This window comes from Linepithema humile, chromosome 1 (assembly GCF_040581485.1).
Source record: "Linepithema humile isolate Giens D197 chromosome 1, Lhum_UNIL_v1.0, whole genome shotgun sequence".
NCBI lineage: Eukaryota > Metazoa > Arthropoda > Insecta > Hymenoptera > Formicidae > Linepithema > Linepithema humile.
In genome coordinates, this window is record NC_090128.1 from 43446681 (window position 1) to 43474349 (window position 27669).

The following is a 27669-nucleotide window of genomic DNA, read 5'->3' on the forward strand; positions in this document are numbered from 1 at the left end:
TTTCCTTATGAAACGTCGTTTGTTAAGCAGTTACAGTAACTAATATTTGCAATATACAAAAGGCTAAAAGGTGTTATCGGTAATTTCCGTTCCATCATAATACTTCTTTTTCTTTATCGCAAGTACTAGAATTGCCCATGTATCAATCCGCTTGAATATCTGATTGCATATCCTAGATTGATATGCGGCTCACATGAAACATCCCAGAGTGCCTCGTAGCAACGGATGGATGAAGCCATTAGTTGCACGTTGCGTGCAATCCGCATTCAAAGGAATCCCCTCGATTTTCAACCATATCCACTGCAATGTGATTATTGCAATCGAGCAAAAAAAGAAAACAAGATACAAGTGTACAATAGCTTTCTACGAGAATACCTAATATTTACCTAAATAATTAATCACTATGTATCAGAAAATATCGGTATGCAGAGAGCCGTTTATAATATATTGCGTGCGAATATTTTAATAATTGTCAGCAATACTAATAATCATCCGCTATCTATCGATTCGCGAATTCTTTACTAAACCCCGCCTTACGACACGGAACTTTGCCTTACAGAATCATCGTGTATCGAGATAATCACCGTTTGACGAGCTATGCGAACTTGAGGCCATACATGCCTCTTCAAACCACTGACTGGAAGATATGCAATGCCTCTCGATTTTCTTGCTCAGCTCAGGTTAATCGCGTGCGATCACGTTATACTCTCGTATGCATATCTGAATTTTTGTCCATGAAATTTTCTACCAGTTATTCAAATTAACTCTATTAAATAATATATCAACTTCTACATCATCCTACAGATCATATTAAAATAAAATTATCAAACATTAATTAATAATTTGTGTGTATCAAAATGAAAAAATTTCTCTGATTATGCAAAATTAATTATAAATTATTTTCTACGCACTGTTTTGATTATGACAAACTTTTTTATGGACTTATTTTAAAAATTTCAATGGTTTATTCATGAATGTATCTTGTTTATCGAATTTTCTCTGCATTAAATTCACGTTGAAGACGATCTAACAAAAAAAAAAAAGGAAAACGCGCTTGCTTACTATCGCCCGTACAGTTTTTAGTGTTTGCCGTAGGAGTTAGGACATCGAACATCTCTTTGCAAAGATACGCTTCATCCGGTGTGTTCCCCACTGTTTCAAGCAAGAAAAATGTTCAGGGATGCGCCGACTGTGTTCTTCACTCTTTTGATTTTAACGTCTGTTTGCTTACTATTTCCTGAAACATGTTCCAGCGGGGACGGACTGGATGCGTTCGATTTTTTCCATAGCCTTATGCAGGGTCGCGATGACGGTTCCATTAGTCGTGTTTACTCGGGACTGTCAGAGCATTGGAAAACGTATAGACTAGCAAAATACGAACCATTCCGTAGCAGCTTTAAGATAGCACACAAATTGTGTACAGCGGTTCGTCTTTATAGAATTGATTAAATAAAATTGCAATATTTCTAAACCATCTCCAAATATAATTAAAAATTTGAGAAATTTCTATTATAACAGATAGTCGCACAGATGTCCATCTCGTATTGATTAAGTCCAAAAACACGCAATAATTCATTATAGCAAATACATATCTAACAATATATATGTAAAAATATAATGCGCAATTCTCTTCGTGTAATTATAAGGTTTTTATAATCAAGGAATATCATATATAAATTTTATAATTAATCAATTAATCAATTGTTTCAGGTCACGGTTACTAGCACAACGACGACAAGCACGAACACAGTCCATCCTAGTGTAAATGATATGGATTGGTTCGCCGGTGTCGCCGAAGAGGAATTGCTATATTACACCGGCGTCGGCAATGACGTCGATTCCTTATGGGCTGTCATTGGGAGTTTTGTACCGCCGCCACCTAGGCCACCTTATCTACCCGAGGAGAGCATCGCCACCGACGGGCTCACCACCTGCGACTTGTGTTCCTGGGCATGGAGAAATGATAGGCATTCTTTCTCCCTTGATGGTACTCTTGGTGAGTCTTACATTTTTCACAGTATTAGAATTTTTTATCGCCTTCTTTGTCTGCCTTCGGACGGTATGCCGCTTGATTTAGTCGCGTATTACGTAAACAGTTAGAAAAATAATAGCGTTTATCTCCGTCCCAGCATTCTGTCTTACACAGTTATCTTTGAAATATTTTGACTTTGTCGAAATGTTTTAATTAAGTCTGCATTAAGTCATTCGAACGCGATTCAATCTTTATCAGGCACGGGTGAGAAGTGCTATCGAAATGGTTTGCTTCATCGGTGAAGTAGTACGACATGCGTCAGAGACTACGCTCTGTCGGTTTTTCTTGTCATCACTTCAGCTAGAAGTTCTCAAAGATGACGAGTGGTCGTTTCGAGCGAGCCATGCATCTGTCCACACCAGAACCGGATTATTCTTCGCATACATACTCGACTGTGTTTGCAATGTGTTTATTCGTCAAACAGCTTTTCCTGTCTAGTGCGTGCTTCAGGATTCGGGCATATCCCTCTCGAATAAGCGTCAACGATGTCCGTTGTAACGATGCTGTGAAATTCCTACTCATCACAAAAACCCCGGGACCAAACTTGCCAGATTCTCTCTTAATTATCGCTGTGATCTCGAGATGTACAGCAAACTGTTACTTCACATATTATTTCAACATAATTACACCCAAAAAAAAGAAAGCAAAAGCATTAAACTGCGTGTTTTTTTGTTAGAGTTGTAAATGTTGATTATACTTGGCAGCAGCTGACGGTAGAAGTTGCAAGTATATACACGCACAACGGCTTATGGCCAATAATGAGATCATTTCAAATCTTTATTTCTCACTCCGCAGGAAGTTTTATACGAGGATTTTCATTACTTTAGATTGCTTCAAATCAAGGGTTGGATACAGGAAGGACGTTAGCGCGATCACGAAAAAGATCGCTATTAAGAACGCACGATGTGATCGTCTTAAGCACGTTCATTGGCCATAATGATATAAACGCGAACATGGCGCGCATAAGTGTGCTGCACCTTTTGCCGGACATCTGTCACTCGAATTTAATTATGAGCATAAAATACATTTTGCACAAATCTCATAATAATAACACATCTTTACTTCCGATCAACTGTTGAAAATTACGGAAGAGTAATACTATCATACTCAACTAAATATATTAATGTAATTCCGATTGAACATCTCTTATTAAATTTGTTCTCGCAATGAAGCAAATCAAAAGTAATGAAATATACCGACATCGGTGCGAGCGCATTGCAACAATTTTCGACTGTAAAAGAATTCGACGGCCCTCCCAACATTTTCTATTGGTAAGATATAAACTGTAAGGGATAATTCGAGTACTTTTCTCTCGCAACGTAGGCCGACCTCCACATCCGGTCGGCATGCTCCGACCAATCAGAAACATGCCGGTCCCGCTCCCATGGCTCTCCCCTTTGGGATCGGCGTTCGCACGTACGCACGAAATGTACGGGAAGGTGTACGTAAGTTTCTACATCGTGACACGCGGGACTTCCCCACTCCTCCGGTGGGCCTCTTCGGGAGCATCGTCCCTTGACTCCGCTTCCTCCCGCGGGCCCCATCGTGCGGGCACGCATTATCGCCATTACCATGAATTCCCGCAGTTATTACGCCTCTGTTGCACCGCCACCAAAATGGCGGCTGGGTGCATCCTACCGTGCAAGGAGGACGCACTCCTCGTCTGCTCCTCTTTTTATTGTGGCGCCTGCACCGCCGGCATGTCGTGCTACGTTATACCGCTCGACAATTAACGTCGAGAATGGCGGCGGTCGATGGTAGGGATAATTGACCCTGTCAGGCCTATGACAGCACTTTTACACTACTACATGATTCGCCGGGTCGATCTTCTCATATTTTATATTTTTTTTTAGTCAGATAGTTGTAGCGTATTTCCGGCCGATAAAAGCCGAGGGTAATAGAGCCGAGGGTAATATTAGATTCAAATCTAATCGCCGCATTTTATCTCTTTTGATCACTTGAGCCTTTGTTTCGGATGACTATAAAATCATTCGGCATAATGCAAATGCAGTCGGAATACCGAGAACATTATGAGTAGCAGCTGTGTAATCATTTATAAACTTCGGATAAAATCTATTGTTAGTCATCACACCATCGTTATACTAATTAAAGCTTAATTACAATCATGCTAAAACTTGTTTTACACTTGAACAAAAAGTTCTTTGTTCTATTATCTTCATAAATATATATGCATCATATATTACACACTTGCGAGAAGCGAGCCGTGTTCTTACGTGTGAGACGAGACGTCGTCGCCAAATCGTAAAGTATGGGCGCACGAGTAGAACCCGGCGATAAATAAAGAAAATAGAACCGAGGCGAGAGAATGGTGCGTTGGGGGCTTCAAGGAGGTTGGCAACGGCGGTAATCATCGCGTCACTTCCCATCCTTTACGACGTAATAATTACGAGATCGCGCCTCTTACTCTCGACATGATGCAGGCCCGTGCTTGTCGACGAGGAAAGACAACGAGGAAGGCGGGAAAGACGGAGCCTAAAGAAAACAGAGGAGAGAGACGGAGAGCGGACTTTTTTAATGCAAGTTTGCAAGTATCTTTCGGTCTTCCGCCTCGTGTCGACATAAGCCGCACGATTTGGCGTGACTTCAACAGCAAGCGACTACTCGTACATTTCGCACTTGGAAATTTGCGCGAAACTTCATTAACGCTCAACGAGGGTGGTATTTGTTACGAACGATGAGTAAAAATGTTTCACACAAAACGCCAGTGAGAGATTCATAAACACAAGAACGATTAATTATCGCGCCCTTAAGGAATATTCTACCCAGAGAAGTGGATTTCAAGTTAATAGATAAGTAGTCGAGTATTTATTAAGTTGTCATGTACGCTATGCTAAACATTCAAATTGAACATTTATAGGAAATTAAAAAATTCCATAAGATACTTTAAATATATTCACAAACTTTCATGAAAAAGATAAATATAGATCAGAAGTGCAGATCAAAGTACGAAAAAATTAAATTTCCATTAGAAATTTAAAAATACTTTCGTCCATTTTTGTCTTCTATTATGCTAGAAATTTCATGTTTCAAAGCCGTTAGTCTTAGCGCTTTGCGCCGAATATGAATCGATTTAATAAGCCGCGACGCGTAACGGCGTGTATAAATCGCTAGACATTAATTACACCACGGCATTATGCAAACGTTGCACAAAGCGATTTCCGAAGACGTAAAAACAATTGCACAAAATTGCAACACGCAAAGTTGTCGACCTCACATGTTTATCGATCTATAACGCGCTACAATGTTTCTTAATATATCTTTCATGAATATAAAAATTAATTCCTATCCCAAGTAATTAATAATCATTAAAAAATCAAAAGAATTAGTCAAATTCTTTCTAGACATATTAATCTGTGGAATAATTCAACAATACTGTAAATCTGGCAAAAAAAGAGTATTGTATTCATTATTCAAAAACATTTTCGAAAACTTAAAGTATTTTACGGAGTTTCTTATAAACCTTCGATTTAATATCTAACATAGCGTATTTGACAACTTAATATTATTTAAAAAGTAAATGCAAAAATCGATCAATCATAACGCGGAATAAGTGTACCGTTTGACATAAATTAATATCTTGATTGTACACATACGTTATGAAGAGAATAGAGAATAGAATTCAATTTGCAAAAATACGAAGCAAAATCCTTCTATCAATAATCGACGATCGTACTTCTAATTCACGCTATGTGCCCGCAAGTACATTCTACTATTTTCACGGTACGGTAACCAGCAGGTAGCCGTACTCTCTCCCGCGTATATATTCGTAGTGGACCGATATTATCTCGTTGCGTACACGCCTGGACCAAGAGAACGTAACGAGGCCTCCCTTAGTCCAACGGTAAGCATCTCCTCCGTCTTTTCCTCTTCTTCTTCTTCTCTTTCGTCGTGCTCGTTCCCCTCGCTCTTCTCGACGTCTTCCTTTTTCGACGAGCCACGGTGTTCGGTATTCGCCGCGACGAAGTAAGCACCTTCGCGCCTGTATATCGCGCGGCGCCGACGAATGCAAACGAGAACGAGTAGCGAGGAGCCTGGTGCGCGCGAACGAAAATTTCATTGGGCTAACCCTCGTGTCCCACCTTCCCGCCTCTTATGTGCTCCTGAGCCGCGCACTTTTAATCTAAGAGCCGATCTCGCCCATGTAGATTTATTGGCAGGGCCCGCGACGCGACGCGTTCGAGCAATGCGTGGGCTATCACTCGCAAGCGGCTTTTTCCCATTGCGAATTAAACGAATTCAATGTTTGTTTATCGCTAATCCGCTAAACAATAATTTTTTCTTCCATTCTTTACTTACATATTTATGAAATAAGCAAAAACCAATTAATCATTAAGGACTGCATTTGTTAAAAGAAATATGAAGAGAGAAAAATATTTAAATGGAACATCCGCGAAATAAAGCGAATGATTTAACGCCCAGTTCACCTAAAAGGATAACAATGTTTTCGTAACGTAATGTAAGCAGATTTAAACGTCGTCGCATATGTAATGTTCCTCAATTGTGTCGCCGGTATGAATACACAAGTAGATTCCATTCGGCTGATGGCAGAGATGAAAAATGATTTGCGATCTCGCGGAGAAGCGCACGTATGAATTATCGCGGGCTCCGCTAATGCCATCAGATAGCTGTCATGAAAGCGGAGAAATTATATAGGAAGAGAGGCTAAGACTAGTGAGCGTATTAATCGTGCATTTTAGTAGATAATTAATTCAACTTCAAAGAGCCACGAGTTAATTATATGTAAATAAAGATCGCCAGTGCAGATAGGCAAATCATCAATCTTGCGTGATGCGGACGACGTACTGTTATACACACATGCCGGCGCATGTGAATTATAGAAAATGGTAAATTGGATAATGGTACGTTTATTAGCCGGTGATAGTGCATTGCATCGATGCCCACGCGCGCTCTCGCAGCATGTATCGCACGATTTCGCCAAGACGGACGGCGATCGAACGCGCCGCTAACGATGATTGGTACCGAGTTAATTATCGTGTCCCCCTGTGCGTTATCTCTTTGGCAGCCTCCCCGTACAAATTACTCGAAGATTACGCGCCGAAGTTTACTTTATAATGACGCGTATTAATCACAACTAGGAAGCTGTCGTAATCTACGTGCAGCGGCTTAATCCCGGCGATCGCCAGGACACAGTAATTAGTGAGTCTCGCGGTACATTGGTACACGCCAACGTTTTCATTAAAACCGCGAGTAGAGTTTATGACATTTCATTTAGCCCGAGATATTTCACAGGCCGCTTGATTACATCTCGTGATTACACGATTCGCGTTATGAAGTCCGTTGTCGCAACCTCTTTTCGACGCCTCGCGGGTAGCAACGTCGATAAAATCTATAATGCGACGGGAAGAGATAAAATAATTAAAATATCTACCGCAAATTAAAATACCGCACTTTATATCTCCGTTATGCGATAAAAGTCATCATAAAATAAGGATCAGATAACATGTATTTATCATGTTAATCTAATTCTGGTATGAATTGCAAAAGGCACCAGAATTAATCTCCTATAAAAAATACTTTAAATCAAGATAATAAGAATTAATCTTCTATAAAAAATACTTCAAATTAAGATAATAAGAAAGAATGCTTTTATATTTATCTAGAAATGGTTAAAAACTGTTTGTTCGCTCTAATGCGTGTCGATATAACCGCGTGTCTCGCGTTTCAAGTTTTTGTTTTCGAAAACCTTTCTCTCTGAATTGAGCCGGAAGCATTAATACGACAGCATTAGGCTATTGATACGTCTACGCCATGCAATTTCCAGCGACATTTCAGATAATTAAGATTAGTACCTGAGCCGATCACTGCACCGAAGACGGCACGACACGATGGAGTCGTTCCGGAGACTTCCTTATCTGCGGCACTTACCAAACTATGCCGAACATAGTCACCTTATCTCGGCGACACGAAATATGGCGCGATACCGGAAACATCCGCGTTCCACCTGCCGATGACACCGAGCTCGTTTAGGAATGCTTGTAAAAGCACGATAGGGCCCGCCAGGAGCGGGCTGTTATTTGTCTCCTTTTTCTCGCTTCGCCTTATTTCACGTGGGAGTGTGATCGGGAGAGAACGAAAGAAGACATTAACAGCCGTCGCGTATCTCTACATTAAACGCCATAGAAATACCACTGTGTCCGCAGCGGATCAACATGAGTCGGGAGATTCGACGAACCCGGCGGCAACCCGCAGAGACCAACTTTTCCCACCCCGATCACGGCGAAAGCCATCGACCTCCTGCGCGCTGCGGTTATTTTTCTGAGAATTTTATACGAGCCACCCAGAAGTACATATCAAGCTCTTGTGCACTCGTCTCTTGACTCCTCGTCCGATAATTAGGTAAGCTTTTACATCCCAACTTTACCGTATTTGACAAGCGCCGCTACAGTCTCTTTTCGAGCACATATCATTAAGGTACCTTGTTAACAAACGACTCGTGAAAAATAAGACATATTTTGCTGATATTATAAATATTTCCACATATTTCATAATGTCTTGCTTGTTCTCAAATATAAACGCTTTTTACCGTCGCGTCGAATACGTGTACGTCGTAACGGTGACTGTACAGGTAAAGTTCAGATGACGCTTATGAGCGGACTATTGAAGTTGAGAAATAGAGTCATCAAATTACAACTCATCGATTATACGACGGACTGACTGTAACGTCAAGTTCCGTAAACGCGACAATGGCGCCTTTGTTTTCCTCCGGGCTCTCTTCTCATACACTATTAACGATAACGCGCGTGCCTCTTGAAGATTTTTAAAGACGTACCAACTATACAACTCGTGAAGTACTCTCCTCTCTTCCTCGCCCTCTGTCTTTCTGTTTCTTTCCCACTCAATCCAATGTTCGCAGAACGAGCCGCGGAAGAACCTATCCACTCGATTCTATTCTTACGCTTTTGCCCGACGTAGGTACAAACCTGACGTTGACGTGTACCAAGTGCCTTCGAGCGGGTTTCTCGAGTTCAGGGTTGATATGGAGTGTACAAGCGAACGATTCCGTTAACTAAGCCCCGTCTGTAGAAGCATAGAGTATTTCTCACGAACAGCCACTGGGAATAGCTGACTAGCTGTCTAAAAGAGATTTCTCGCTTATTAATGCGCGCCTGGATGCCATTAATATGCCAAAAATTCCGCTCACAAAGATAGATATTACATGATAATTATGACAAGACAAATTATACATAGTTACATTAATTTATACATTTGGATATCGATATGTTTTATATAAATATTTAATTATTTCGATGTGTCTCTGACATTAAATCAGCTTTTTCTGACATTTAAATAGAATTTTAGTTATTTTGAAATTATTTAATTTGATTCTATCAAGATGTTTTCTAACTCATTATCGGCAATATTTCTGTCGCAATTACGAATACTATATATTCTTGATACTTCTGATACCAAATTATAACAAGATACTCTATATAGAGAATTAATACATTTGCATATATCTGCGTTTCGAACTATGGAACCATTTCGGCATTTGTAAAAGTAATAGAGATATTTATCTCCATTTTATTGAGATGTCTTATATAATCGCGTAATCAGCGATACTTTTGCTATCGCGATTACTATCGTTGTTTCTGATATCAAGAGACACGGTAGTGTCTCGCGCCAAGTTCACGCGCAGCGCAAGACCGACCGTGTATCTTTACGCGAGCACATGAGCTGATAGAAGTCGAGATTTTCATATCTCAATAATGCGTGGACCGATCGAATTTATAATAGGCTCAATCGATAGAGCACATGCGATTTACATAATAAAAGTATCTTTACTTTTTTTGTACATGCTTTCTAAAAAACTATATTAATTGCCAAAGTTTGCCAAAGTCGAAATATGCCGAAATCTATGTAAGTCTTGGTCGTCGTCGTCGTCTGTTCGTCATCCTTCTCTAATATATAAGTTTTTCCTTTGTCAACTAGAAGCATCAAAATGCGACATGGTTGTCCTTTTCTACATCCCGTGAAATGTCAATTCCCGCATAAGAGCGTCTTTTTTCTTTCCTTTCTTTTTCTAAAAGATGTCTGTCCTTTTTCAACATGGCGGCGCTCAGATCTGTCAGCTCGCAGCTTTGATGACACTAATCACATTGATATAATTAATATCGGTCGTAAAATGTATATGTAACGTGTTGTGGAGACGAATAGAGATAGTGTATATCAAAATAATAGTATTCTTTATAAAAAAAATTTTTCTCGTCTTGAAGTGCAGAAGTGTAGCAACACACATGCTGACAACACTCTTAAAGGGAACGTTCACAAGTGTCCCCTCCCGATTTGATTCTCCTTGAAATATGTTGTAAAACATACAATTTGAGAAGACACGTATTTTTTTATAGCGGCCCTAACTCAAATTTAAAGGGTGAAACACCCTTTTGAAAAAAACGAGTTTTTCCTTTGTGTGTAACTATCGCCAAAACCGTAGGAGATATAAAAAAATGTTTCAAGTAGAAGTTGTATGGCTTGTAATGGGCTTTATAACTGTGTAGTTGGATTTTCAAAAATGTAATTTTTTTTAATTTACTCTTACCCCTTGGTATTATTTTTTCGAATTTCAAAATTTTTGTAATGACAAAAGTTGTAGCATTTTTTACGCTAAATTCAACCATATATGATTTTATTATGTTCCGAAATCGCATCTTTCAAAAATAAGTCATCAGTATCATATTATATGCGTCGCGCTGCATGACGCATTGTTTATACCGCACTTGTGTTGCGCAATAGTCGTTAAATAAATATAAAAATGACATGTTATCATATATTTAAGGAAGAAAAGTTAACTAAAATTGTTGCTAAAGCATCCCTTCCACATTACACTCTTATAGATAATCGCTGCATTTCGTATGCAGCGCGTTGTCATATACAAGTTAGCTATCAGCGCATATTACACTTTGAAGTTTTGCTTGCAGTGACCACGGGAAAATAATTTATGAAACGAAAACAGTGAATGAATCAATCTATTCAACATATATCCACCCTGACTCTACTCTCTTGGCCCGACTTGACTGACAATGAATAAAATTCTGTACATACTCTTTTTCAATAATTTTAATATACTGCGATATATTCTACATACTATTACATTCTATTAAATTATTACGATTTTTTTAAACTATGGTATATAAAATCTTGAAATATAAAATGTATATTATAAGTATAATTATAATATATTGATACAATAAATAAGCTTTTATATATATATATAAGCTTATTTATATATATATTATAATTATACTTATAATATACATTTTATATACCATAGTTTAAAAAAATCGTAGTAATTTAGTGGAATGTAATAGCATGTAGAATCACAGTATATTAAAATTATTGAAAAAGAGTAAACTGTACAGAATTTTATATTTTATTTCATTCTCAGTCAAGTCGGGCCAAGAAGGTAGAGTCAGGGTAGATATATGTTGAATAGATTGATTCATTCACTGTTTTCGTTTCATAAATTATTTTCCCGTGGTCACTGCAAGCAAAACTTCAAAGTGTAATATGCGCTGATAGCTAACTTGCATATAACAACGCGCTGCGCACAAAATGCAGCGATTATCTATAAGAGTGTAATGTGAAAGAGATGCTTTAGCAACAATTTTAGTTAACTTTTCTTTCTCAAATATATAATAACATGTCATTTTTATATTTGTTTTGCGACTATGCACAACACAAGTGCGGTATAAACGGTCATGCAGCGCGACGCATATAATGTGATACTGATGACTCATTTTTGAAAGATGTGATTTCGAAACATAATAAAATCATATATGGTTGAATTCAGCGTAAAAAATGCTACAACTTTTGTCATTACAAAAATTTTGAAATTTGAAAAAATAATAACAAGGGGTGGGGGTAAATTAAAAAAAATTTCATTTTTTGAAAATTTAACTACACAGTTATAAAGTCCATTACAAGCCATACAACTTCTATTTGAAATATTTTTTTATCTCCTACGGTTTTGGCGATAGTTACACACAAAGAAAAAAATCGTTTTTTTTTCAAAGGAGTGTTTGATCCCTTAAATTTGAGTTAGGGCCGCTATAAAAAAATACGTGTCTCCTCAAATTGTATGTTTTACAACATATTTCAAGGAAAATCAAATCGGGGGAGGGGACACTTGTGAACGTTCCCTTGTTAGTATTCTGTAGTTAGTGGACAGAAAGTGTACTTTGTGCACATTGGTGGAATCGGCAGGTATGTAATGTTTATAGAGAAGAAATGTCTAACACTTGGATTGAAGCTGACGATACGCTAATTAAAAAAAGACAATGGCCTAGAGGTGCTAAAGATGTTTTTGTCATTCTTACAGAAATTTTATCAAAAGTAATCTGTTTTTATATATGAAAAAACGCAATAACTTAGAAATACAAATGGTTTTTTATACCCTTTTTATGATCACTAATAATTTTCTTATAAAACATGTTGTAAAATATAAAAAAAAATTATTAGGTTTGTATAAATTAAGATTTCTATAATCAAAAAGAGGATTGTCGTATTGAAAATATGACGGGAGTGATGGTGGGATATTATTACCATTATTTTTACTAAAAAAAAAGAATCATATTTATTAAAATTATTTTTACTAAAAAAAAGAAATGATATCTCACAAAAAAACCTTTTTTTTTAAAAAAGGTAAAAAAAGGGCGCCAAGTACACGCCTTGTTATATTAAAAAAAAGTTTTCCTCATAAAAAAACCTTTCCAAAAAATTGTTTTTTTTTTTAAAAAGTTTTCCTCATAAAAAACCTTTTCAAAGAACTGTACTTTCAAAAATATATTATATTAAAAAAAAGTTTTTCTCACAAAAAACCTTTCCAAAAAAAGTTGTATATATCATAAAAAACTTTTCAAAAAGATTGTATTTCCAAAAATATATTATAAAAAAATCTTTTTAAAAAAATTATATATATTTATTATAAAAAACCTTTCCAAAAAAATTGTACTTTTAAAAAAAGTTGTATATATTAAATAAAAATTTGCTACATATTCTGTCTATAAAAGAGGTGATATCAGAAAATGACGCCAAGTTTAAATAAAGAACCTTTCAAAAAAAGTTGCATGTATATCTAATTATTTATTTAAAAATGATATTTATGTTTATATCTAGTTAATTCTTTTTAAGTATACTTTTTAAAATAATTGCATTTGTATCTAGTTATTTTTTTTATATCTGTATCTAGTTAAATAAAAAAATTTTTCAAATTTAATCAAAATAAAAAAATATTACAAAATTTCGCAAAAAACTTGGCGCTGCTATAAAATAGCCTTAAAATATTATTATATTATACATCTTAAAATATTATAGAGCAATGAAGGCTATTAAAATATTATTATACATCTTAAAATATTATAGAGCAATGAAGGCTATTTTATAGCAGCGCCAAGTTTTTTGCGATTATATAATCATCGTGACTATTGTCGGCGTATGGATTGCATCGTGCAGCGTACTGGTACCGTTTTATGCCTCCGGGTAAACGCTCGGATCCTTCGATTACGGCGGCATCGACGTCTTCGGAGAGCTGCCAATCAAGGCGCGATCGTACTCTTCTCGAAGGGCAGATTTCAGATCTGAGATCGACCGATGCAACCTGAATGCGGCGTTCGATAACCCCGCAGCTAAATGTGACGTTTGACTACGCACGAAGGACAATGTCAAGCCGGCGAGATTGTTCAGATAAACGCGTCATTAAAACGAGCTTCGCAAAGCTTAGCGTGACTGAATACATCTCTTCCGCATATCTGTGAACTTCCAATATCTACGATAATAATTTATCGTATCACTTTTTTTTAAGATTCCGCATCGTGAACAAATAATTTAATGTAGCACAAGTATATCTGCTATAACAATACGATTTAAATCATCGTGAAACCTGCACAATTAATGATTCGAAAATGAAAGAACATTGATGATCAATTAACTCGGCGAGTTCAACCATTTCGCTTAAATACGATTTCTTCCGCGCAGTCCGATGACGAGGATGAACTTAAGAACTCTCGCTCCGTAACGAGCGGTTCTGTAAAGTGTTGATAATTGATATTTGATCGCGTGCCAAGCCGGCAATTAAATGCTTTCAGGAAGCCGCGGCGGCGGCTTCATGGTCTTTTTATCATGCGCGTCGACCGAGAAAAAGAGAGAAAGAGACGGAAAGAGAGAGAGAGAGTCCAAGATGAAGCGCGCGCATATACGTGAAAAGACAACCAACTGTCTGACTGTCAGTCCGTCTGTCCCATCGGCCACACCTTCGCGGACAGACGGACGAAGAGAGACGTACCGTGGAAGAGAGTATCGCGGCTGGTGAACCTAGATGGGATGACGGATAACTCGGCCGATCGATCGTTCACTTGGTGATGGATCTGTTCTCGACTATTCTTTATTCCCGGCGTTCTGCCCTGCTCCCTGTCCCTCCCTCGCCGCGGGAGTGCCGATTCGAGACACAGCGCGTACACCTTACACGCATTTTCAATCACGATCTACAATCCAAACTTGTACGGCTTTATCCTGATTATAGGTCGCAGATAACGACCGAGGGACGGGCGGCACAAGGACCTTTTGATATCGAATTCTATCAAACTTCACCGCGTTCGTAATATGAGGATCCGATAATGACGACGTAATAGCAGCGTGTCCCTCGCTTCTTTACCGTCAGCCCGGTAGGCATTGAATTTGGATCCCGGCGGATTAGAATGACGTAATCCAGACCCTGCATTGGGATTGCTTATATTTTGCAGATCGTTAGGCCGCGTCCGGATGAATAATTCAGCAGTTCTCTTAATCCGAAATGTCATCATACAACCACGCGCGAATCTTCCTGGCCGCAGCAGCATTTTTTTTAAACGTATCTTTCGCTGGCACATTTTATATGCATATTCAGCCGGATGTCGATTAGTTAACACGGCGGTAGAATGAGTCACGATTGCGTGATTTTTTTTACATTCGCTAGGTCATCTATCATGGTCATCTATCTATGGTGTTATTTTTTTAACCCCGTATTAACTCGTTACTGCCGTTAACTAAATTAATGGGGGGTCAGAAGTGTCTACGTGCGTCATTAAAAATGTCCGAGTGGCATACATATGTAAGTCGCACGTCTCGAAGGCGCAATCGTCACGAAATGATTTACCTATCATTATCGCCGCATGTTCTTTCGAATCTTAACAAGAGTTCGACAGACGATTAGCAGTGAAAGTCTTGCAACGTGAATTATGACGTGTCCGAGAGATGTGCGAATTTAACACGCGTGGCGTTTATTCAAAACTACATTTGATTTTTCGTTATCGCAGTAAAAAGTTACAGCTTGTCATTATAATAAAGTTACGGAATGAGTTTAATAAATCGAAGAAAACAGGAAATTTGTGTAATATTAATATTGTATAAATTTTATACAATTGTGGAAAAAATTGCGCCATGAAAAGTTAACATTAAAGTAAAGAAACAAGATCTATACCTACATAAAATTGATGAGCAAATGACTAATTTAAGATCTTAGACTGTGATGTTTGATGATATCCGAAGAAGTTTGGTGATGATGAAGATAGAAGGATAAATATTGACAGGACGTTTCGTTAGTTTGGAATACGATCTGTTTACAGGACTTAAGAGAGCTAAGCACTGAGATTAAATATCTTTTGACATCCAAACAGCCGGTTAATCTACGCGAGCGAGCGCCTTTCTTGACCCTTCCAACGTACATGTACTTGAACTCCACCTCTCGAAAGCTCGTAAAGGTCAAATAAAAGTGATTTGCAGTGGATTAAACTGTGTCTAAATCTTCAGCATTATTGCTTTTTTACTTGAATGTTTACTGCTTCATTTCACGGCGTCGCTTCGCTTGATGGAACAAAATTATAAAATCTTTTCACACCATATCTAAAGATTATTTTGCTTCATTTATATTCGTGTACAGCGCATCTCGCGAATTAGCAGCGGAAAAGTAATAAAGATAACGACGACCGTTAAGCGGACGACATAATGGTTGAAAGAACTCGATGTATTTACGCGCATTTATAAAGAGATGTCTTATCAGGCTTACTTTATATTTTAGCCGGTAGCAGGCGAATGTGAGTAAGAGATTTGAATATATAATGAATGCTACGAAACCGCAGGTATATTGAGCCATCAGACGAAACAACGTTCCAAACGATGCTTTTAAAATCTTTAGTCACGCAAGTTTTATTTACGAGCGCCCAACCAATTTTTCGAATAACCACAAGACATTTAATAACATCATGTGTGGCGGGTTTTCTTACGCGCGCGCCGTGACAATAAAAAATTCTTAATAATGCAAAGAACGCGACAGATTTGTCGGCTGTTTTCACATTCTACCCAAGCATCTTTCAACATTCCAAATTTATTAAAATTCTTCGACAATTAATAGAGACTAGCATCGTCAATTTTTTACCCATGAGTTTATGCTAGTTAAACAATCAGAGACAACCAATTTTAAAAAATCCAATGTCTTATTCATCTTTTATTATTCTATATATAAAAAATTATTTTTTCAACGACTATTCTTACTATTGTACAAATTATTTATACTATCTTGCCAAATGGATAAACTTTTGAACTGCATTACTTTGTGTTGTAATTTTTATGGGCTATTTTCTTTTTCTTTATCCCGCATTCTTCCAAGCCATTGACAGATACAAATAGCGCGGTTAAAAGCAAAAACGCACACGCAGCACGGCGAAGTAACAAATAACGCGCGTAAGGGGAGAAAAAGAAATCAGCAGAAAGTACCGCGGGGTAGCAGATAAAACCCGCATTGCGAAACCAGATCAGCATTGGCTAAGCGGTTCCACGAAATCCAAAGCGCGACCAATTAAAATTTGCGGTGGCGATGACAGCGATAGAGGATGACGGCTCAATTATCACAACAACATAATCATTTGACATATACAAAGTGTCTCGAGTTTTACGTATTTTTATTCGACGAACAATTTATAGTTGTTTCTCCATGTCAGAAATATTAAAACATAATTTTTTTTAATTACCTAATAAAAAAAATTCGAATAAATTTACATTAATTGAAATGCATACAGATGACTCATGTTGTTTATCTGATCTCGAACGGTTTTTATTTAAATCAAGTTAAAACATAAAGTTTAATTATATAGAGTTATAGACACTCATATAATAAAATTAAATATTAACAAATCGCGAAAAAAATTAGGACCAACCGAATTTTGCTAATTTTCACTAAAATTATTCCGATCGGTCTGTAGAGAAAGTATTGGGATTGTGAAACAGCCTATATATAAGCATGCACAATGTCATTGCAAGGAAGACTGAAAGACCCCTGGAGCGCCCGGCAAGCCTCGACGTGCCATATAAATTATTATTGTTAATGGCACACTTATCGGCGGTATATCGCATTGTGAATACCGGGAAGCACGACATTGAGTCGATCCGTCCGATTCGTGGTAAACCACCGACTCGCACTAACATCTTATTCAACCAGTTCGAACCATATCCGTTTCGGCCTTCGCATCTCCAAAAGATAATAAAGACACAATGACTGTATTGCTAACTAAAATTATTGTTAAAAACTGTTTTAATATCATAAATATTATAATAGCATTAAAAAAATAAAAAAGTGGAAAATTTAAATATTATTTACGTCAGTTTTGTGTAATTAAAAAATCTTCGAAAATCTTTCTTTGATACTGCGATTTTGCAATTATGATTCTTTTTTTATATTAAGATACTATGCAATAATTTCCAAAATATTTTTAACTTGGTAAAGATAAAGATATAAATAACATTTTAGAATCGCTTGCACGATGTCAGCGAATGAATTGGCAATTATATCTCATCGTCTATGATAATTTTTTAGAGAGAGAGAGAGAATTGCCCAAAACAACGTCATTGAATATACCCGAGTCGAAATTTAGCGTCTCTTTTAATGCTCATACAGCCTATATGAACCTATTTTTACGGAATTAGAACCTAGAACTCCTCTTTTAAAACTTGATCTCCTATAATTTGATGTTGAAATACTACTTTAAACCTATAGAGCCTCACAAAATAGATTGTATTACTGCGAGAACTCCTCCATTAAACCTCGAACTTTTATCTAGTATATATATGTATATATACTAGATAAATTCGACCTATAAAAGTTATTATAATGTTTAATCATAAAGAAAAATATTTAATTCGTTGCATTTCCAACTTTTATTAATATTGATACCTTTCCGTTTCCTTCTTCAAAATAGTGATATGATATCTGAAAAAGATTCAGCGCAAAAAAATTTTTTTAAATTAATTTTTTTATTAAATGTTAACTATTTTAGATGTACTCGTTAAAATTCAAATAAGAATGAAAAACTATACGAGCAATATGCATAATGTGGTTGTATTTTGATTATTGCTTTATTAAGTGATACAATATTATCAAACGTTTCAGTCTTAATTTGGACCTTTTTCTGTATAAATATTTCTGTCTGAACTTGTTTTAACGCATGTTAACTATACTTAATAATATACTCTTAACTATATGTATTACATATACTTAATAAATAATATTTAATTCAATAAATATTATGTAATGTTTTTAGTATCTTATTTTATATTTAATATCTTAATTTAATATTTTTAATATAATCACAAAGGTATATGGATTTTCAGCACTAGTTTTATGATATTATCAAGAAATTCTAATGATTGCAAAAATCTTCACAATAATAAAAAAAATTACTAACTATATAATTTTAATTAATGATAATTTTTAATAACATAGAATTTTTAAAAATATTAGAAATTAATACTCAATAGTTGAATTTTGATATTATATTTTGATATTATCAAGAAATTTCTAATAATTACAAATTTTCAAAAGATAATAAAATTCAACTAAATGGTATTGATTAATGATATTTTTAAATTGTATGCTATTAAAAATTATCGTTAATCAAAATTATAGTTAGTATTTTTCTTTATTGTGGACATTTGCAATCATTAGAATTTCTTGATAATATCATAAAAGTAGTGCTGGCAAAAAGGAATCTATATATTTTCAGGGTCTAAAGCGGGTCAACGGAGGGTTTTAACTAAACCCTACTTTGAAGCTTTAGCAGGAAAAAAGGAAATTTCGGACATATTGTAGCGCCAAAGTAGGTGCTATTATATACATACGATACAATGCATAACATCTACTTTGACTCTCTTATGCCTACCTCAAAATAAAAGATTAAGGTTCAATATAGGTGCTAAATTTCGACTCGGGTATTAATAAGATAAAAAGTGTTATATCGAAATTTATTGGAATATATCTTTACCTATCTGCGAGCCGCTTCGAATCTCTCGTATAATGAGAAAACATGAATTCGTGAATTCGAATAGTGGAGGAAATCGGATTTAATGATAGCTATTAGCACCTTGAGTGTTCGATGCACTCTCGAATTGCTGGCGGCTAGGAGATTAAAATCCGATGATGAATGACAACCATTTTCGAACAAAAACCTAAGAGAAAGTTCAATGAATTGCCATCATGAGTATAAGATCGCAAGCAACTTTTAGTAAGTTTCTTCCTTATATAAGAAAGATAAGAGAAAAGATACACACATAACCCATTTCGGCGCCGTCTTCGCGCGTGTGTCCATTTCTTTCGAGACGCGTAACCTCGCGCGAGCTTCTTTGCCGCGCCGAATCGTTCTTTAATGATGATTAATGAATAAGGTGCCCGTATTTCGTTCTGCGTTTATGTTACGTAAAATCCACTTCCGGTAATTAGCTAAACCGTCTGAAAACCGACGGATCGTGGGTGCGGAATGTTTGCCACGACGACCGTCGTACAATCGTACAAGCGTTTATAAATCTTGCAATGGCAATCGCCGAATCTGCTCTTGCGACACAAAGGGCGAGTGTAATTCATGACTCGTGTGCGGCGTAAATGCGTCGAGAAATAACAGTAACGGTAACTCGTTTGTCGTGTATCTTATGTCCAGCATTGATTGTAGAATAAACCGAAGCGCGTATAATAATGATTCACAAAAATGACAGAATATTGCCGGAAGACGTAATGGCGTTTGAAACAAATAGCGCATTACACGCCATCGGCGCAATTTTTCAAGACGGTTGAGAGGCGCGTATTTATCGCGGAAAGAGTATAATTACGGTAAATCTCTAATTACGGCGGTCGAAGGGCGAGATACAAGGGGTATACAAGACGTACAAACGGAGAGGAAGTTCTCGGGCAAAAATAATGACAACTCGCTGTAATTACGCATATTGAACCGCGGCATAATTTCACAACGGAGGGAGAGAGCGAAAGGGCACTCTCGCTCGGCGTTCAAATTGGTCGTGTCAAATATTCGTTGTCAGTCCACCAGTTTTTATCCCCAGTTCGCATGCCCGTATACCGTAAATAATGCAGATTGCAGCGGCCTCGCTTCAAAGCAAGAAGAGTGACGACAGAAAACCTCGCTTATCTTTCGAATAAAAATGGTAATCAAAACTTAAATTATATCGCTATGCATAATCGATAAGAACTTTGTACGTTATACGTATAATAATAAAGATATTATATCGACATGTTCTCCGATCACCATCAAGTCTTGTCCAATATAACAATTCGGGGACATCAAAGATAATTAGAGTGAAATATCTTGTACTCGTGCATGTCATTCAATACGGCCCGGCTCATCGATCGAAAGCTTCTTAAACGAGCCACGTCGCCCAAACCCGGCAATCATCGTACGTATACCTACGAGCGAGTAATTGCTTATTTGCATAATGACTGCACAAAGTGCCATCTTACTTGATGGAACGCACGGATTCCTCTACCAAACTCCAAACTGGAAATCGCGCTGAGTTACACACTTACTGGAATCTTTCCCTGTCGAAACAGAGCCGCGAAAATCACAGATGCTGTATATAACGAGCGTTAAACAAACTAATGTACCAGGAATATTCACGAGGCAAACCGGACGACGTAATGAGCCACGACGGTCGAATAAACACGAGTGTCCATACATAACCGCGCGATCGGCTTTTAATAACCGCATCGTCACCGCGATGCGAACCTTACTCCAATTTTGTTGAGTTGATACACCCCGTGTAAAACAAGATCGTGCCATAATTTACGCCGGGCTGTAGACGCGCGCAAGCGCTCGGCGAACCGTCGCGTGATTGCGCGAGCGTTGCCGGTGGCAGAGGACATATGTAAAAAACGATGTACGTATATTCGGCATCCCACGTATCCGACCCCCCACGGATACATACGAATCGAAAATTAGATCCCGAACCGGGTTGCGAAAGCCTGCGGGAGAATGAGAGAGAGAGAGAGAGAGAAGGAAAGCCCGGTTATTCGCGGGACCCGTAATTGGAGTCCCGGAATCCTGAAATACGAGGCGGTCTTTGGACCACCTGTCGGAATGGATCGCGGAACGACCTCGAGATTTTTTTACCAACAAAAAGAGAATTCGCGCAAAATATATACGACTTGATCGAGGGTGCCGGGACCGATTTAAAGAATGTAGGTGTACGACTATCGACGAAATCTAAAGAAATATCGAGCGCCACGTGAAAGCAGTTATTGACGAGGTAACGGTATGTGCGACGACCAGTCGCGGGATTCACAATGGCTGAAAAACGTTGAATTTACTGATCGGCGAAGCTTGTCGATTCCGCATACAAGTCGTTGGCATTCGTATCGCGACACGAATCCTCGCTTTTGTTGTTAACTCGTTTGAATAAATATACGCGTTTCTCTTCGCAGCAAGACTGTCGTAAAACGGTCGTAAGAAAGCGTTCATATTGTTGCAGATATCGTGTTATTTGAGGACATCCGAACTATGTATGCACGGCGGAGATCTCAAAAATGGAGTGACCAGCTTAAGCGTTGGCGTAAACGTTACGAATTTACACCACTAGTGACGACATAATCCTACATTTACCAATGCTTAAATTCCTTCCTCTTTAAAATATTTATAAGAAACAATTTTTCGTCATAAAATCAAAATCAATGTTCAACGCTTTAATCTCATTATTTGTTATAGAATATCAGGTTTTAAAATTCTACTTATATTCAAACATGAAATCTATTTATATGTATAAAATTAGTAAACAAAAAATATTATTGATCATCTTCTTGATTGATTTATGTAAAAATATGAAGCGTAATCTGCTTTGCAATATAAAAATGCGCTTAAGCAATATCAAATATTTACTACAAACGTAACAAAACAGTAAAAAAATATTAAATAAATATTATCTTTACATTATTGTACATTTTAAATTAAAAAAAAAATAGTAAAAATTTCCAAGTTATCAGAATAATAAGCAGATAAGCATCAGCCAGTATATATTTATTGTTATATTATAACTTACATACATGTTTTATGTAACATCAAGAATATGATCCTTTATCCGCGCGTTTCGATCGCAAGAGCGCATAGAATCTAATCAGATTAAACGATTGTAGAGTATCGTCTATGCGGAAAGTTACGACTCGAAGCGAGGAGAGCCCGTCGCTTCGTTCTTATTTTCGTTTATGCCTGATAGCCAATCGACCTCGAAACAGTAAAGCGATGAACGAGCGTGCACTAAACCACGGTTATGCATTAAAACCGCAATCGCGGATAGTTTGTGATGAGAGGTGAAGCAGATGTTGTGGTCAACGAAAATGATCGACTGTTCGCGAAAGCCGTGGCGGGTGATCGCGTTTTCTTCAAGAAGGAGGAAATAAACCGTACAATCACGAATCTAGAATTCAGCGTTATAAAAAATATCTTCCCAAATGAATGTGTTTGATAAAAAACAACTGACCTAGATAAAAAATAAGAAACGCATATAATATTGTTAAATCTAGTTTTTAGATCACTTAAAACTTTTAGTTGCTAATGAGACAGAAAAGCTAACAAAAGAGCTTATTAAATACGACATACAGGATGAAGAGACTACCTAACTAGCTCGGCCTATTCAAAGATCAAAACAATTTACCGAGATAACTGTAACAGAGAACTCGCGCGCGTTGGCCAGCATTAGCGTGCATTGGTGGTCAATCTCGGCGCGAGATGATTGATAACTCTCTTGTAAGCGTTATCAGCCGCAGCGTGCACGCTGTTATGTTCACGTCAGGAACGTGACGCTGATAGACGGACCTTGCCTTTTCTCCTCTCTTCCTCTCTTTCTCTTCGGCTTTCCGGCCACATCCACGCGACTTGTTGCCTTTAATTCAAAGCTACATGTCGACGTGTTAAACGCGCCCTCCTTTTTCTACTCCGTTAGTCTTCGATCTTTCTTCGTCTTTTTTATCAAAGATTTTACACTCTCTGTCGGTTCGCTCTCCATCTTCGTTCTTTCAGGATAGATTTGAAGTATGAAAATTAATGACCGAACTGTGTCAAAGCTCAACGAAATAATCTCGTTTCAGTCATATTTGTTCATTTTTGAAAGTTATGCGTTGCGTGGAATAGAAGAGTGACATTTTTGCTCGGTTACGCTTCTAGGAAACATCCAAAAAATTATGAATTTCTCTCTCTCTCTCTCTCTCTCTCTCTCTCTCTCTCTCTCTCTGCTACCTACTGTCTTACAATCGTGAAGAAGCAACATTAACGACACATTTGTATGCAGATTCAAGCACCAACTCTCGATCACGAGCGGTTGCTTCTCCCTTGGACAACTTCCTGTCTCCCTTGGAAATCTTTTTTCCATGCTCACCAGGCTCTGAGCGATTGCAGTGTCGACAACTTGAAGTACTTGTAAACTCATGCGTAGGCAGAGTCATGGCACGGAGAGCCGCGTGACAAGAGCGTAATGAATCTACCTCTCTGAACGAGCATATTTCGCTCTGGGAAGATCTCAAGATAGAAACGCTGCATCGCGGAATTTGAAAACCGCACGCGATTAATGTCGCGACGAACGAAGGAGAAAACGAAGTCATCAGCCGGAGCAATTGAAGCGCGCATTACACGTCTCTTTCGCAGATAATCCCGCGATCAGCGAGACCTAATTATCCCGTTCTCTCGTTCGCAATTCCGCGAGCGTTCGCCGCTAATCTCCATTTCAACGTTTAAATTCGCGTCGGTGAATTCCGAGGGAATCGTCGCGATTAAGACCCTGAGTAGGAGCCGATCAGAAACATTCTGTACAAGCTTAAGATATTTCGCGATAACCGACTCGTAAGAGCCGACTAATGAGCGCGGCGCGAAAAGAGAAGACCGCTCGGCGGCGCGCGGTTATCTCGCTCGAAGCTCGCGTTTCAGCGAGGGAAACGGCTATGCAAACAGCCGAGAAACTGGTCGGGAATCGTTCGGCAAGTGTGCAAGTATTTTTCGAGAGCAAAATCATCGCGCGACGGGTCGGCCGCGAAGGTTCGTCCACCGGGGAAGATCTACCTCCACATCGCCTCCATCATGCGCGCTCGCCCGCGGCTGCCTATTCCCTCGCAATAAACCCGCGGTGCGATTCTCTTAATTACGTTCGCGCGGACGATAATCTCAGGCCTCGTTAAGAGCGGTGCGCGAGATCGCTGCCAGTGCACGCCCGAGATGAAACGATTTCAGCGGGATAAGTAGGATAGGCAAGGCGCGCGGTGCGCTTTCGGTAGGTGTGCGGCAGAAATAATAGCGAAGGACGCCTAATAAACCTGCGGGTGTCCCGCTGCGCGGAAACGGGACGCGCCGGATGAGGCTGTGAGCCAATTACGGCGCGTCCGCGCGTAGCGCGCCAAGATCTCGAGAACCGATTTATACGATGCTCGTGTTAACCGCATATATGCTCGGCCAAGACCCGTGCTCGCCTGAGGAAACTACGATAATGTGACTGAAATTGAAACCGTGAGAAGCAGTCGCATTTTTTCAAAGTCACATTTCAACGAAAACAGATTTGTGCGCTTGCATTTTTCACGTTTATTACGGTTGCATGTTTATTACTTGCATTTTTCATGTTTATTACGGAAATATAGAGTTCCAGAAACTCCAAGTGGCTTTTTTCGCTTCAATAATTTTCTCATATCTGTATTTTTCATATCTATATCTAATGTTAAATCAAAAAAATTATACGTTTATAATAAAATATTGAAATATAAAAATCGTGTAGCACAAGCAGGATTTAAATTTAATTAATTTATTATTTTCTTTAATATAACAATTGTTACGTTTTTTCTCTTAAATAATATCTGCGATATTAAATCTATTCTGATTTTTTACAGAAGCTCCTGGAGAACTTGGATGGGTGCTAACTCTAGTGATAGTATCTTTAGTATCAGCTGGTATCGGGGCGATAGTGATGTTGACACTTCTTCACTGTCGAAGGTTAGTATCATTTGCATAAACGCATATCTTTCATTAGCGTAATTGAAACAATTGAATACCATCTTTTTACAATCAATTTTCGAAAAGGATTGCCAAGTTTGCCTTTTATCGAATAAAAATCAATCAAATTTAAATCCTCTAAATTGAAATCTTTGTATATAAACGTTACTCAGTTCAATCTCCACGAGGATACTTTTCTCGAACATCTCGCTGAGAAACGGCACTTCGATACGGATCGCCGCACCGACAGATTCGCGAGCCGATCGCGGTTTCGCCTCACAATCGATCGGTAGATTCTTTTAAATTACTACTTACCAGCGATACATAATCGAATGAACCAATCGACATTAAAAACGAGGATGAAAAGCTTGCTAACTAGATCAATTCGATACGAATCCGGCAGGTGACAGACTAACGGCGTGTCGAAAGGACAAGAAGAGAATGGTGATGAGAATATCGTTATAAAAGGATCACGATTGCGGTCGGATCTCGATTAAAATTCCTGGGTAGCCAGGAAACTAGAATTTTCGTGATCGCAATCTTCTCATTCTCCTTTATGAAAGATGGTCTCCCCGTGGAAGATAATTTATTAAACTTGATTACCAACTTGCATGTTTCTTCATTCGTAATTCTCACGAAAAAATGCGCTCGTGTATGAATGATTTAAAGCACACGTCTCTGATAAATTGATGATGATAAGATGATATGTGAGAGTAGTTATCGTTGATTTATGTATATCACCTAATAATACTCGTAATTTTCATTTCTTTATATAATTAATATTAAGAATTAGAAATTATATGTATAACTCTCATCACAAAATTACAAAAAAAATGCATTTTTTATGTTAAATTACTTACTGTATCGTTGCTCTGCTGTCGCCCGATGTCTCCGAAGTCTCTTCTTCTTCTCTCAGCGGTCCTTTGACACTCACACGCGTTCACACTCACATGCGGCACACGCATTGCTCGCGCGCACACCCGAATACGAAAATCGCGCGACATTTTAAACGGCACTCCCGACGCGCATTTCACTATATTACGACGAAACGAATATATTTCGTAGCACACGCACAAAATTTATCTGTAAAATATAAATATATTTACATTACAATAATATCCGAAACAATACTGTAATTATAATATATAAATTATACATATAATTGTTATCTTCATAATACGATAACTCTAAATATTTCTCAATATTTATAGAATTTTTATTTGTTTCAGGATAAAGAGCGCCGGAGGCAGAGGTAAGCAAAATTTCACGTTATGCATATTTTTTGCAAAATTTTATTGCGAAATATTATAATATTAGATTTGGGCTGATATCTTTAACGAATGTAATGAATAACAAGTCTGCATACAAAACACGGTTTGATTGTCATGCAAACTTAAACCTCCCTACAAAAATCATTCGTAAGGAGACTGGTGTATGGTTACGATTAGGCCGATCAAAGTGAAGAGAGGTCTGAATTTACTGTCGGGATACGGACTAACCCTCCAATTATGTCGAATTAACATACCGTGTTCGCCGGGTTCGCAGCGGCGCTGACAGGTCAGGTTCGAAACGATTCCCAATTATCCGAGTTCCCTACTGAGTTACCAGCTCTCGGGACCCTTCTATTCGTTTATTGCTCGTCTCTTCATCATACGTTAATATATGACGTCCATATGCACAATAATATCTCGGATATCCTTTATGAGAGACCTCACAAAAGGTACCCTCAAGAACGCGTCTCGCTTTGTCATGACATAAATTTTAAGTCGTAGAAAAATATAGCAAAATGAATGAAGATCGTTTTAAAAAAAAAAACGTCAAAATCCAATGATATGCGATACGGAAAATTGGCCGAAATCTCTGTGACATAGTGCAAATTCTTTGAGATGGCAAACTTGTAAGTAGTGTTTCAAATATATTAACATATGATGTATATATTAACGTATGATGAAGAGACGAGCGATAACTGTCTTTACACGACATTTTCATTGGTATTATGCAAATAGCGTTAATAGCGTGGTGACGTAAAAAATTGTAGGCTACACTATCTATTTGCATTGTCCTCTTATCGCGCAATGTCTAAAGTGAGTGTCAAGCAACTTCTACGGTATGTTTCCCAAAAAGAAAAAAATAGAGCAACAATCAGTCGGATCGACAAACGTGACGCTTCGAAAACGTGAGACACGCTTCTAAGGCACTGTGTCTCTTATCGAGGAATAAAAGAGATACCTCTCTCTTTTCGATGTTCGGAAGTTGGCTCACGACATCGCGGTTACATACCGTCTCGGTTCCAGACGGTGAAGGGACTCGAACGAAAAACGGACTCCGTTACGA

General features: G+C 37.9%; 2 protein-coding genes across 4 annotated transcripts in view; one reads left to right on the forward strand and one right to left on the reverse strand.

Moving 5' to 3' along the window:
• Nucleotides 1-27669, reverse strand: part of LOC105676847 (uncharacterized) — a 159594-nt gene that overhangs the window by 115501 nt on the left and 16424 nt on the right. The window contains exon 5 of the mRNA XM_067348479.1: nucleotides 26196-26418. The gene's annotated coding sequence lies outside the window, so the exon portion shown is untranslated. The remainder of the gene's footprint in view (nucleotides 1-26195; nucleotides 26419-27669) is intronic.
• LOC105676845 (midnolin homolog) overlaps nucleotides 1-27669 on the forward strand; it is a 75845-nt gene that overhangs the window by 34841 nt on the left and 13335 nt on the right. For 2 of the 3 annotated variants that reach the window (XM_012375043.2, XM_012375044.2), the window contains exons 2-4: nucleotides 1711-1996; nucleotides 25233-25335; nucleotides 26565-26587. In XM_012375043.2, coding sequence (XP_012230466.1) covers nucleotides 1711-1996; nucleotides 25233-25335; nucleotides 26565-26587 — 412 coding nt within the window. The remainder of the gene's footprint in view (nucleotides 1-1710; nucleotides 1997-25232; nucleotides 25336-26564; nucleotides 26588-27669) is intronic. The other variant, XM_067347426.1, reaches the window with a different exon arrangement.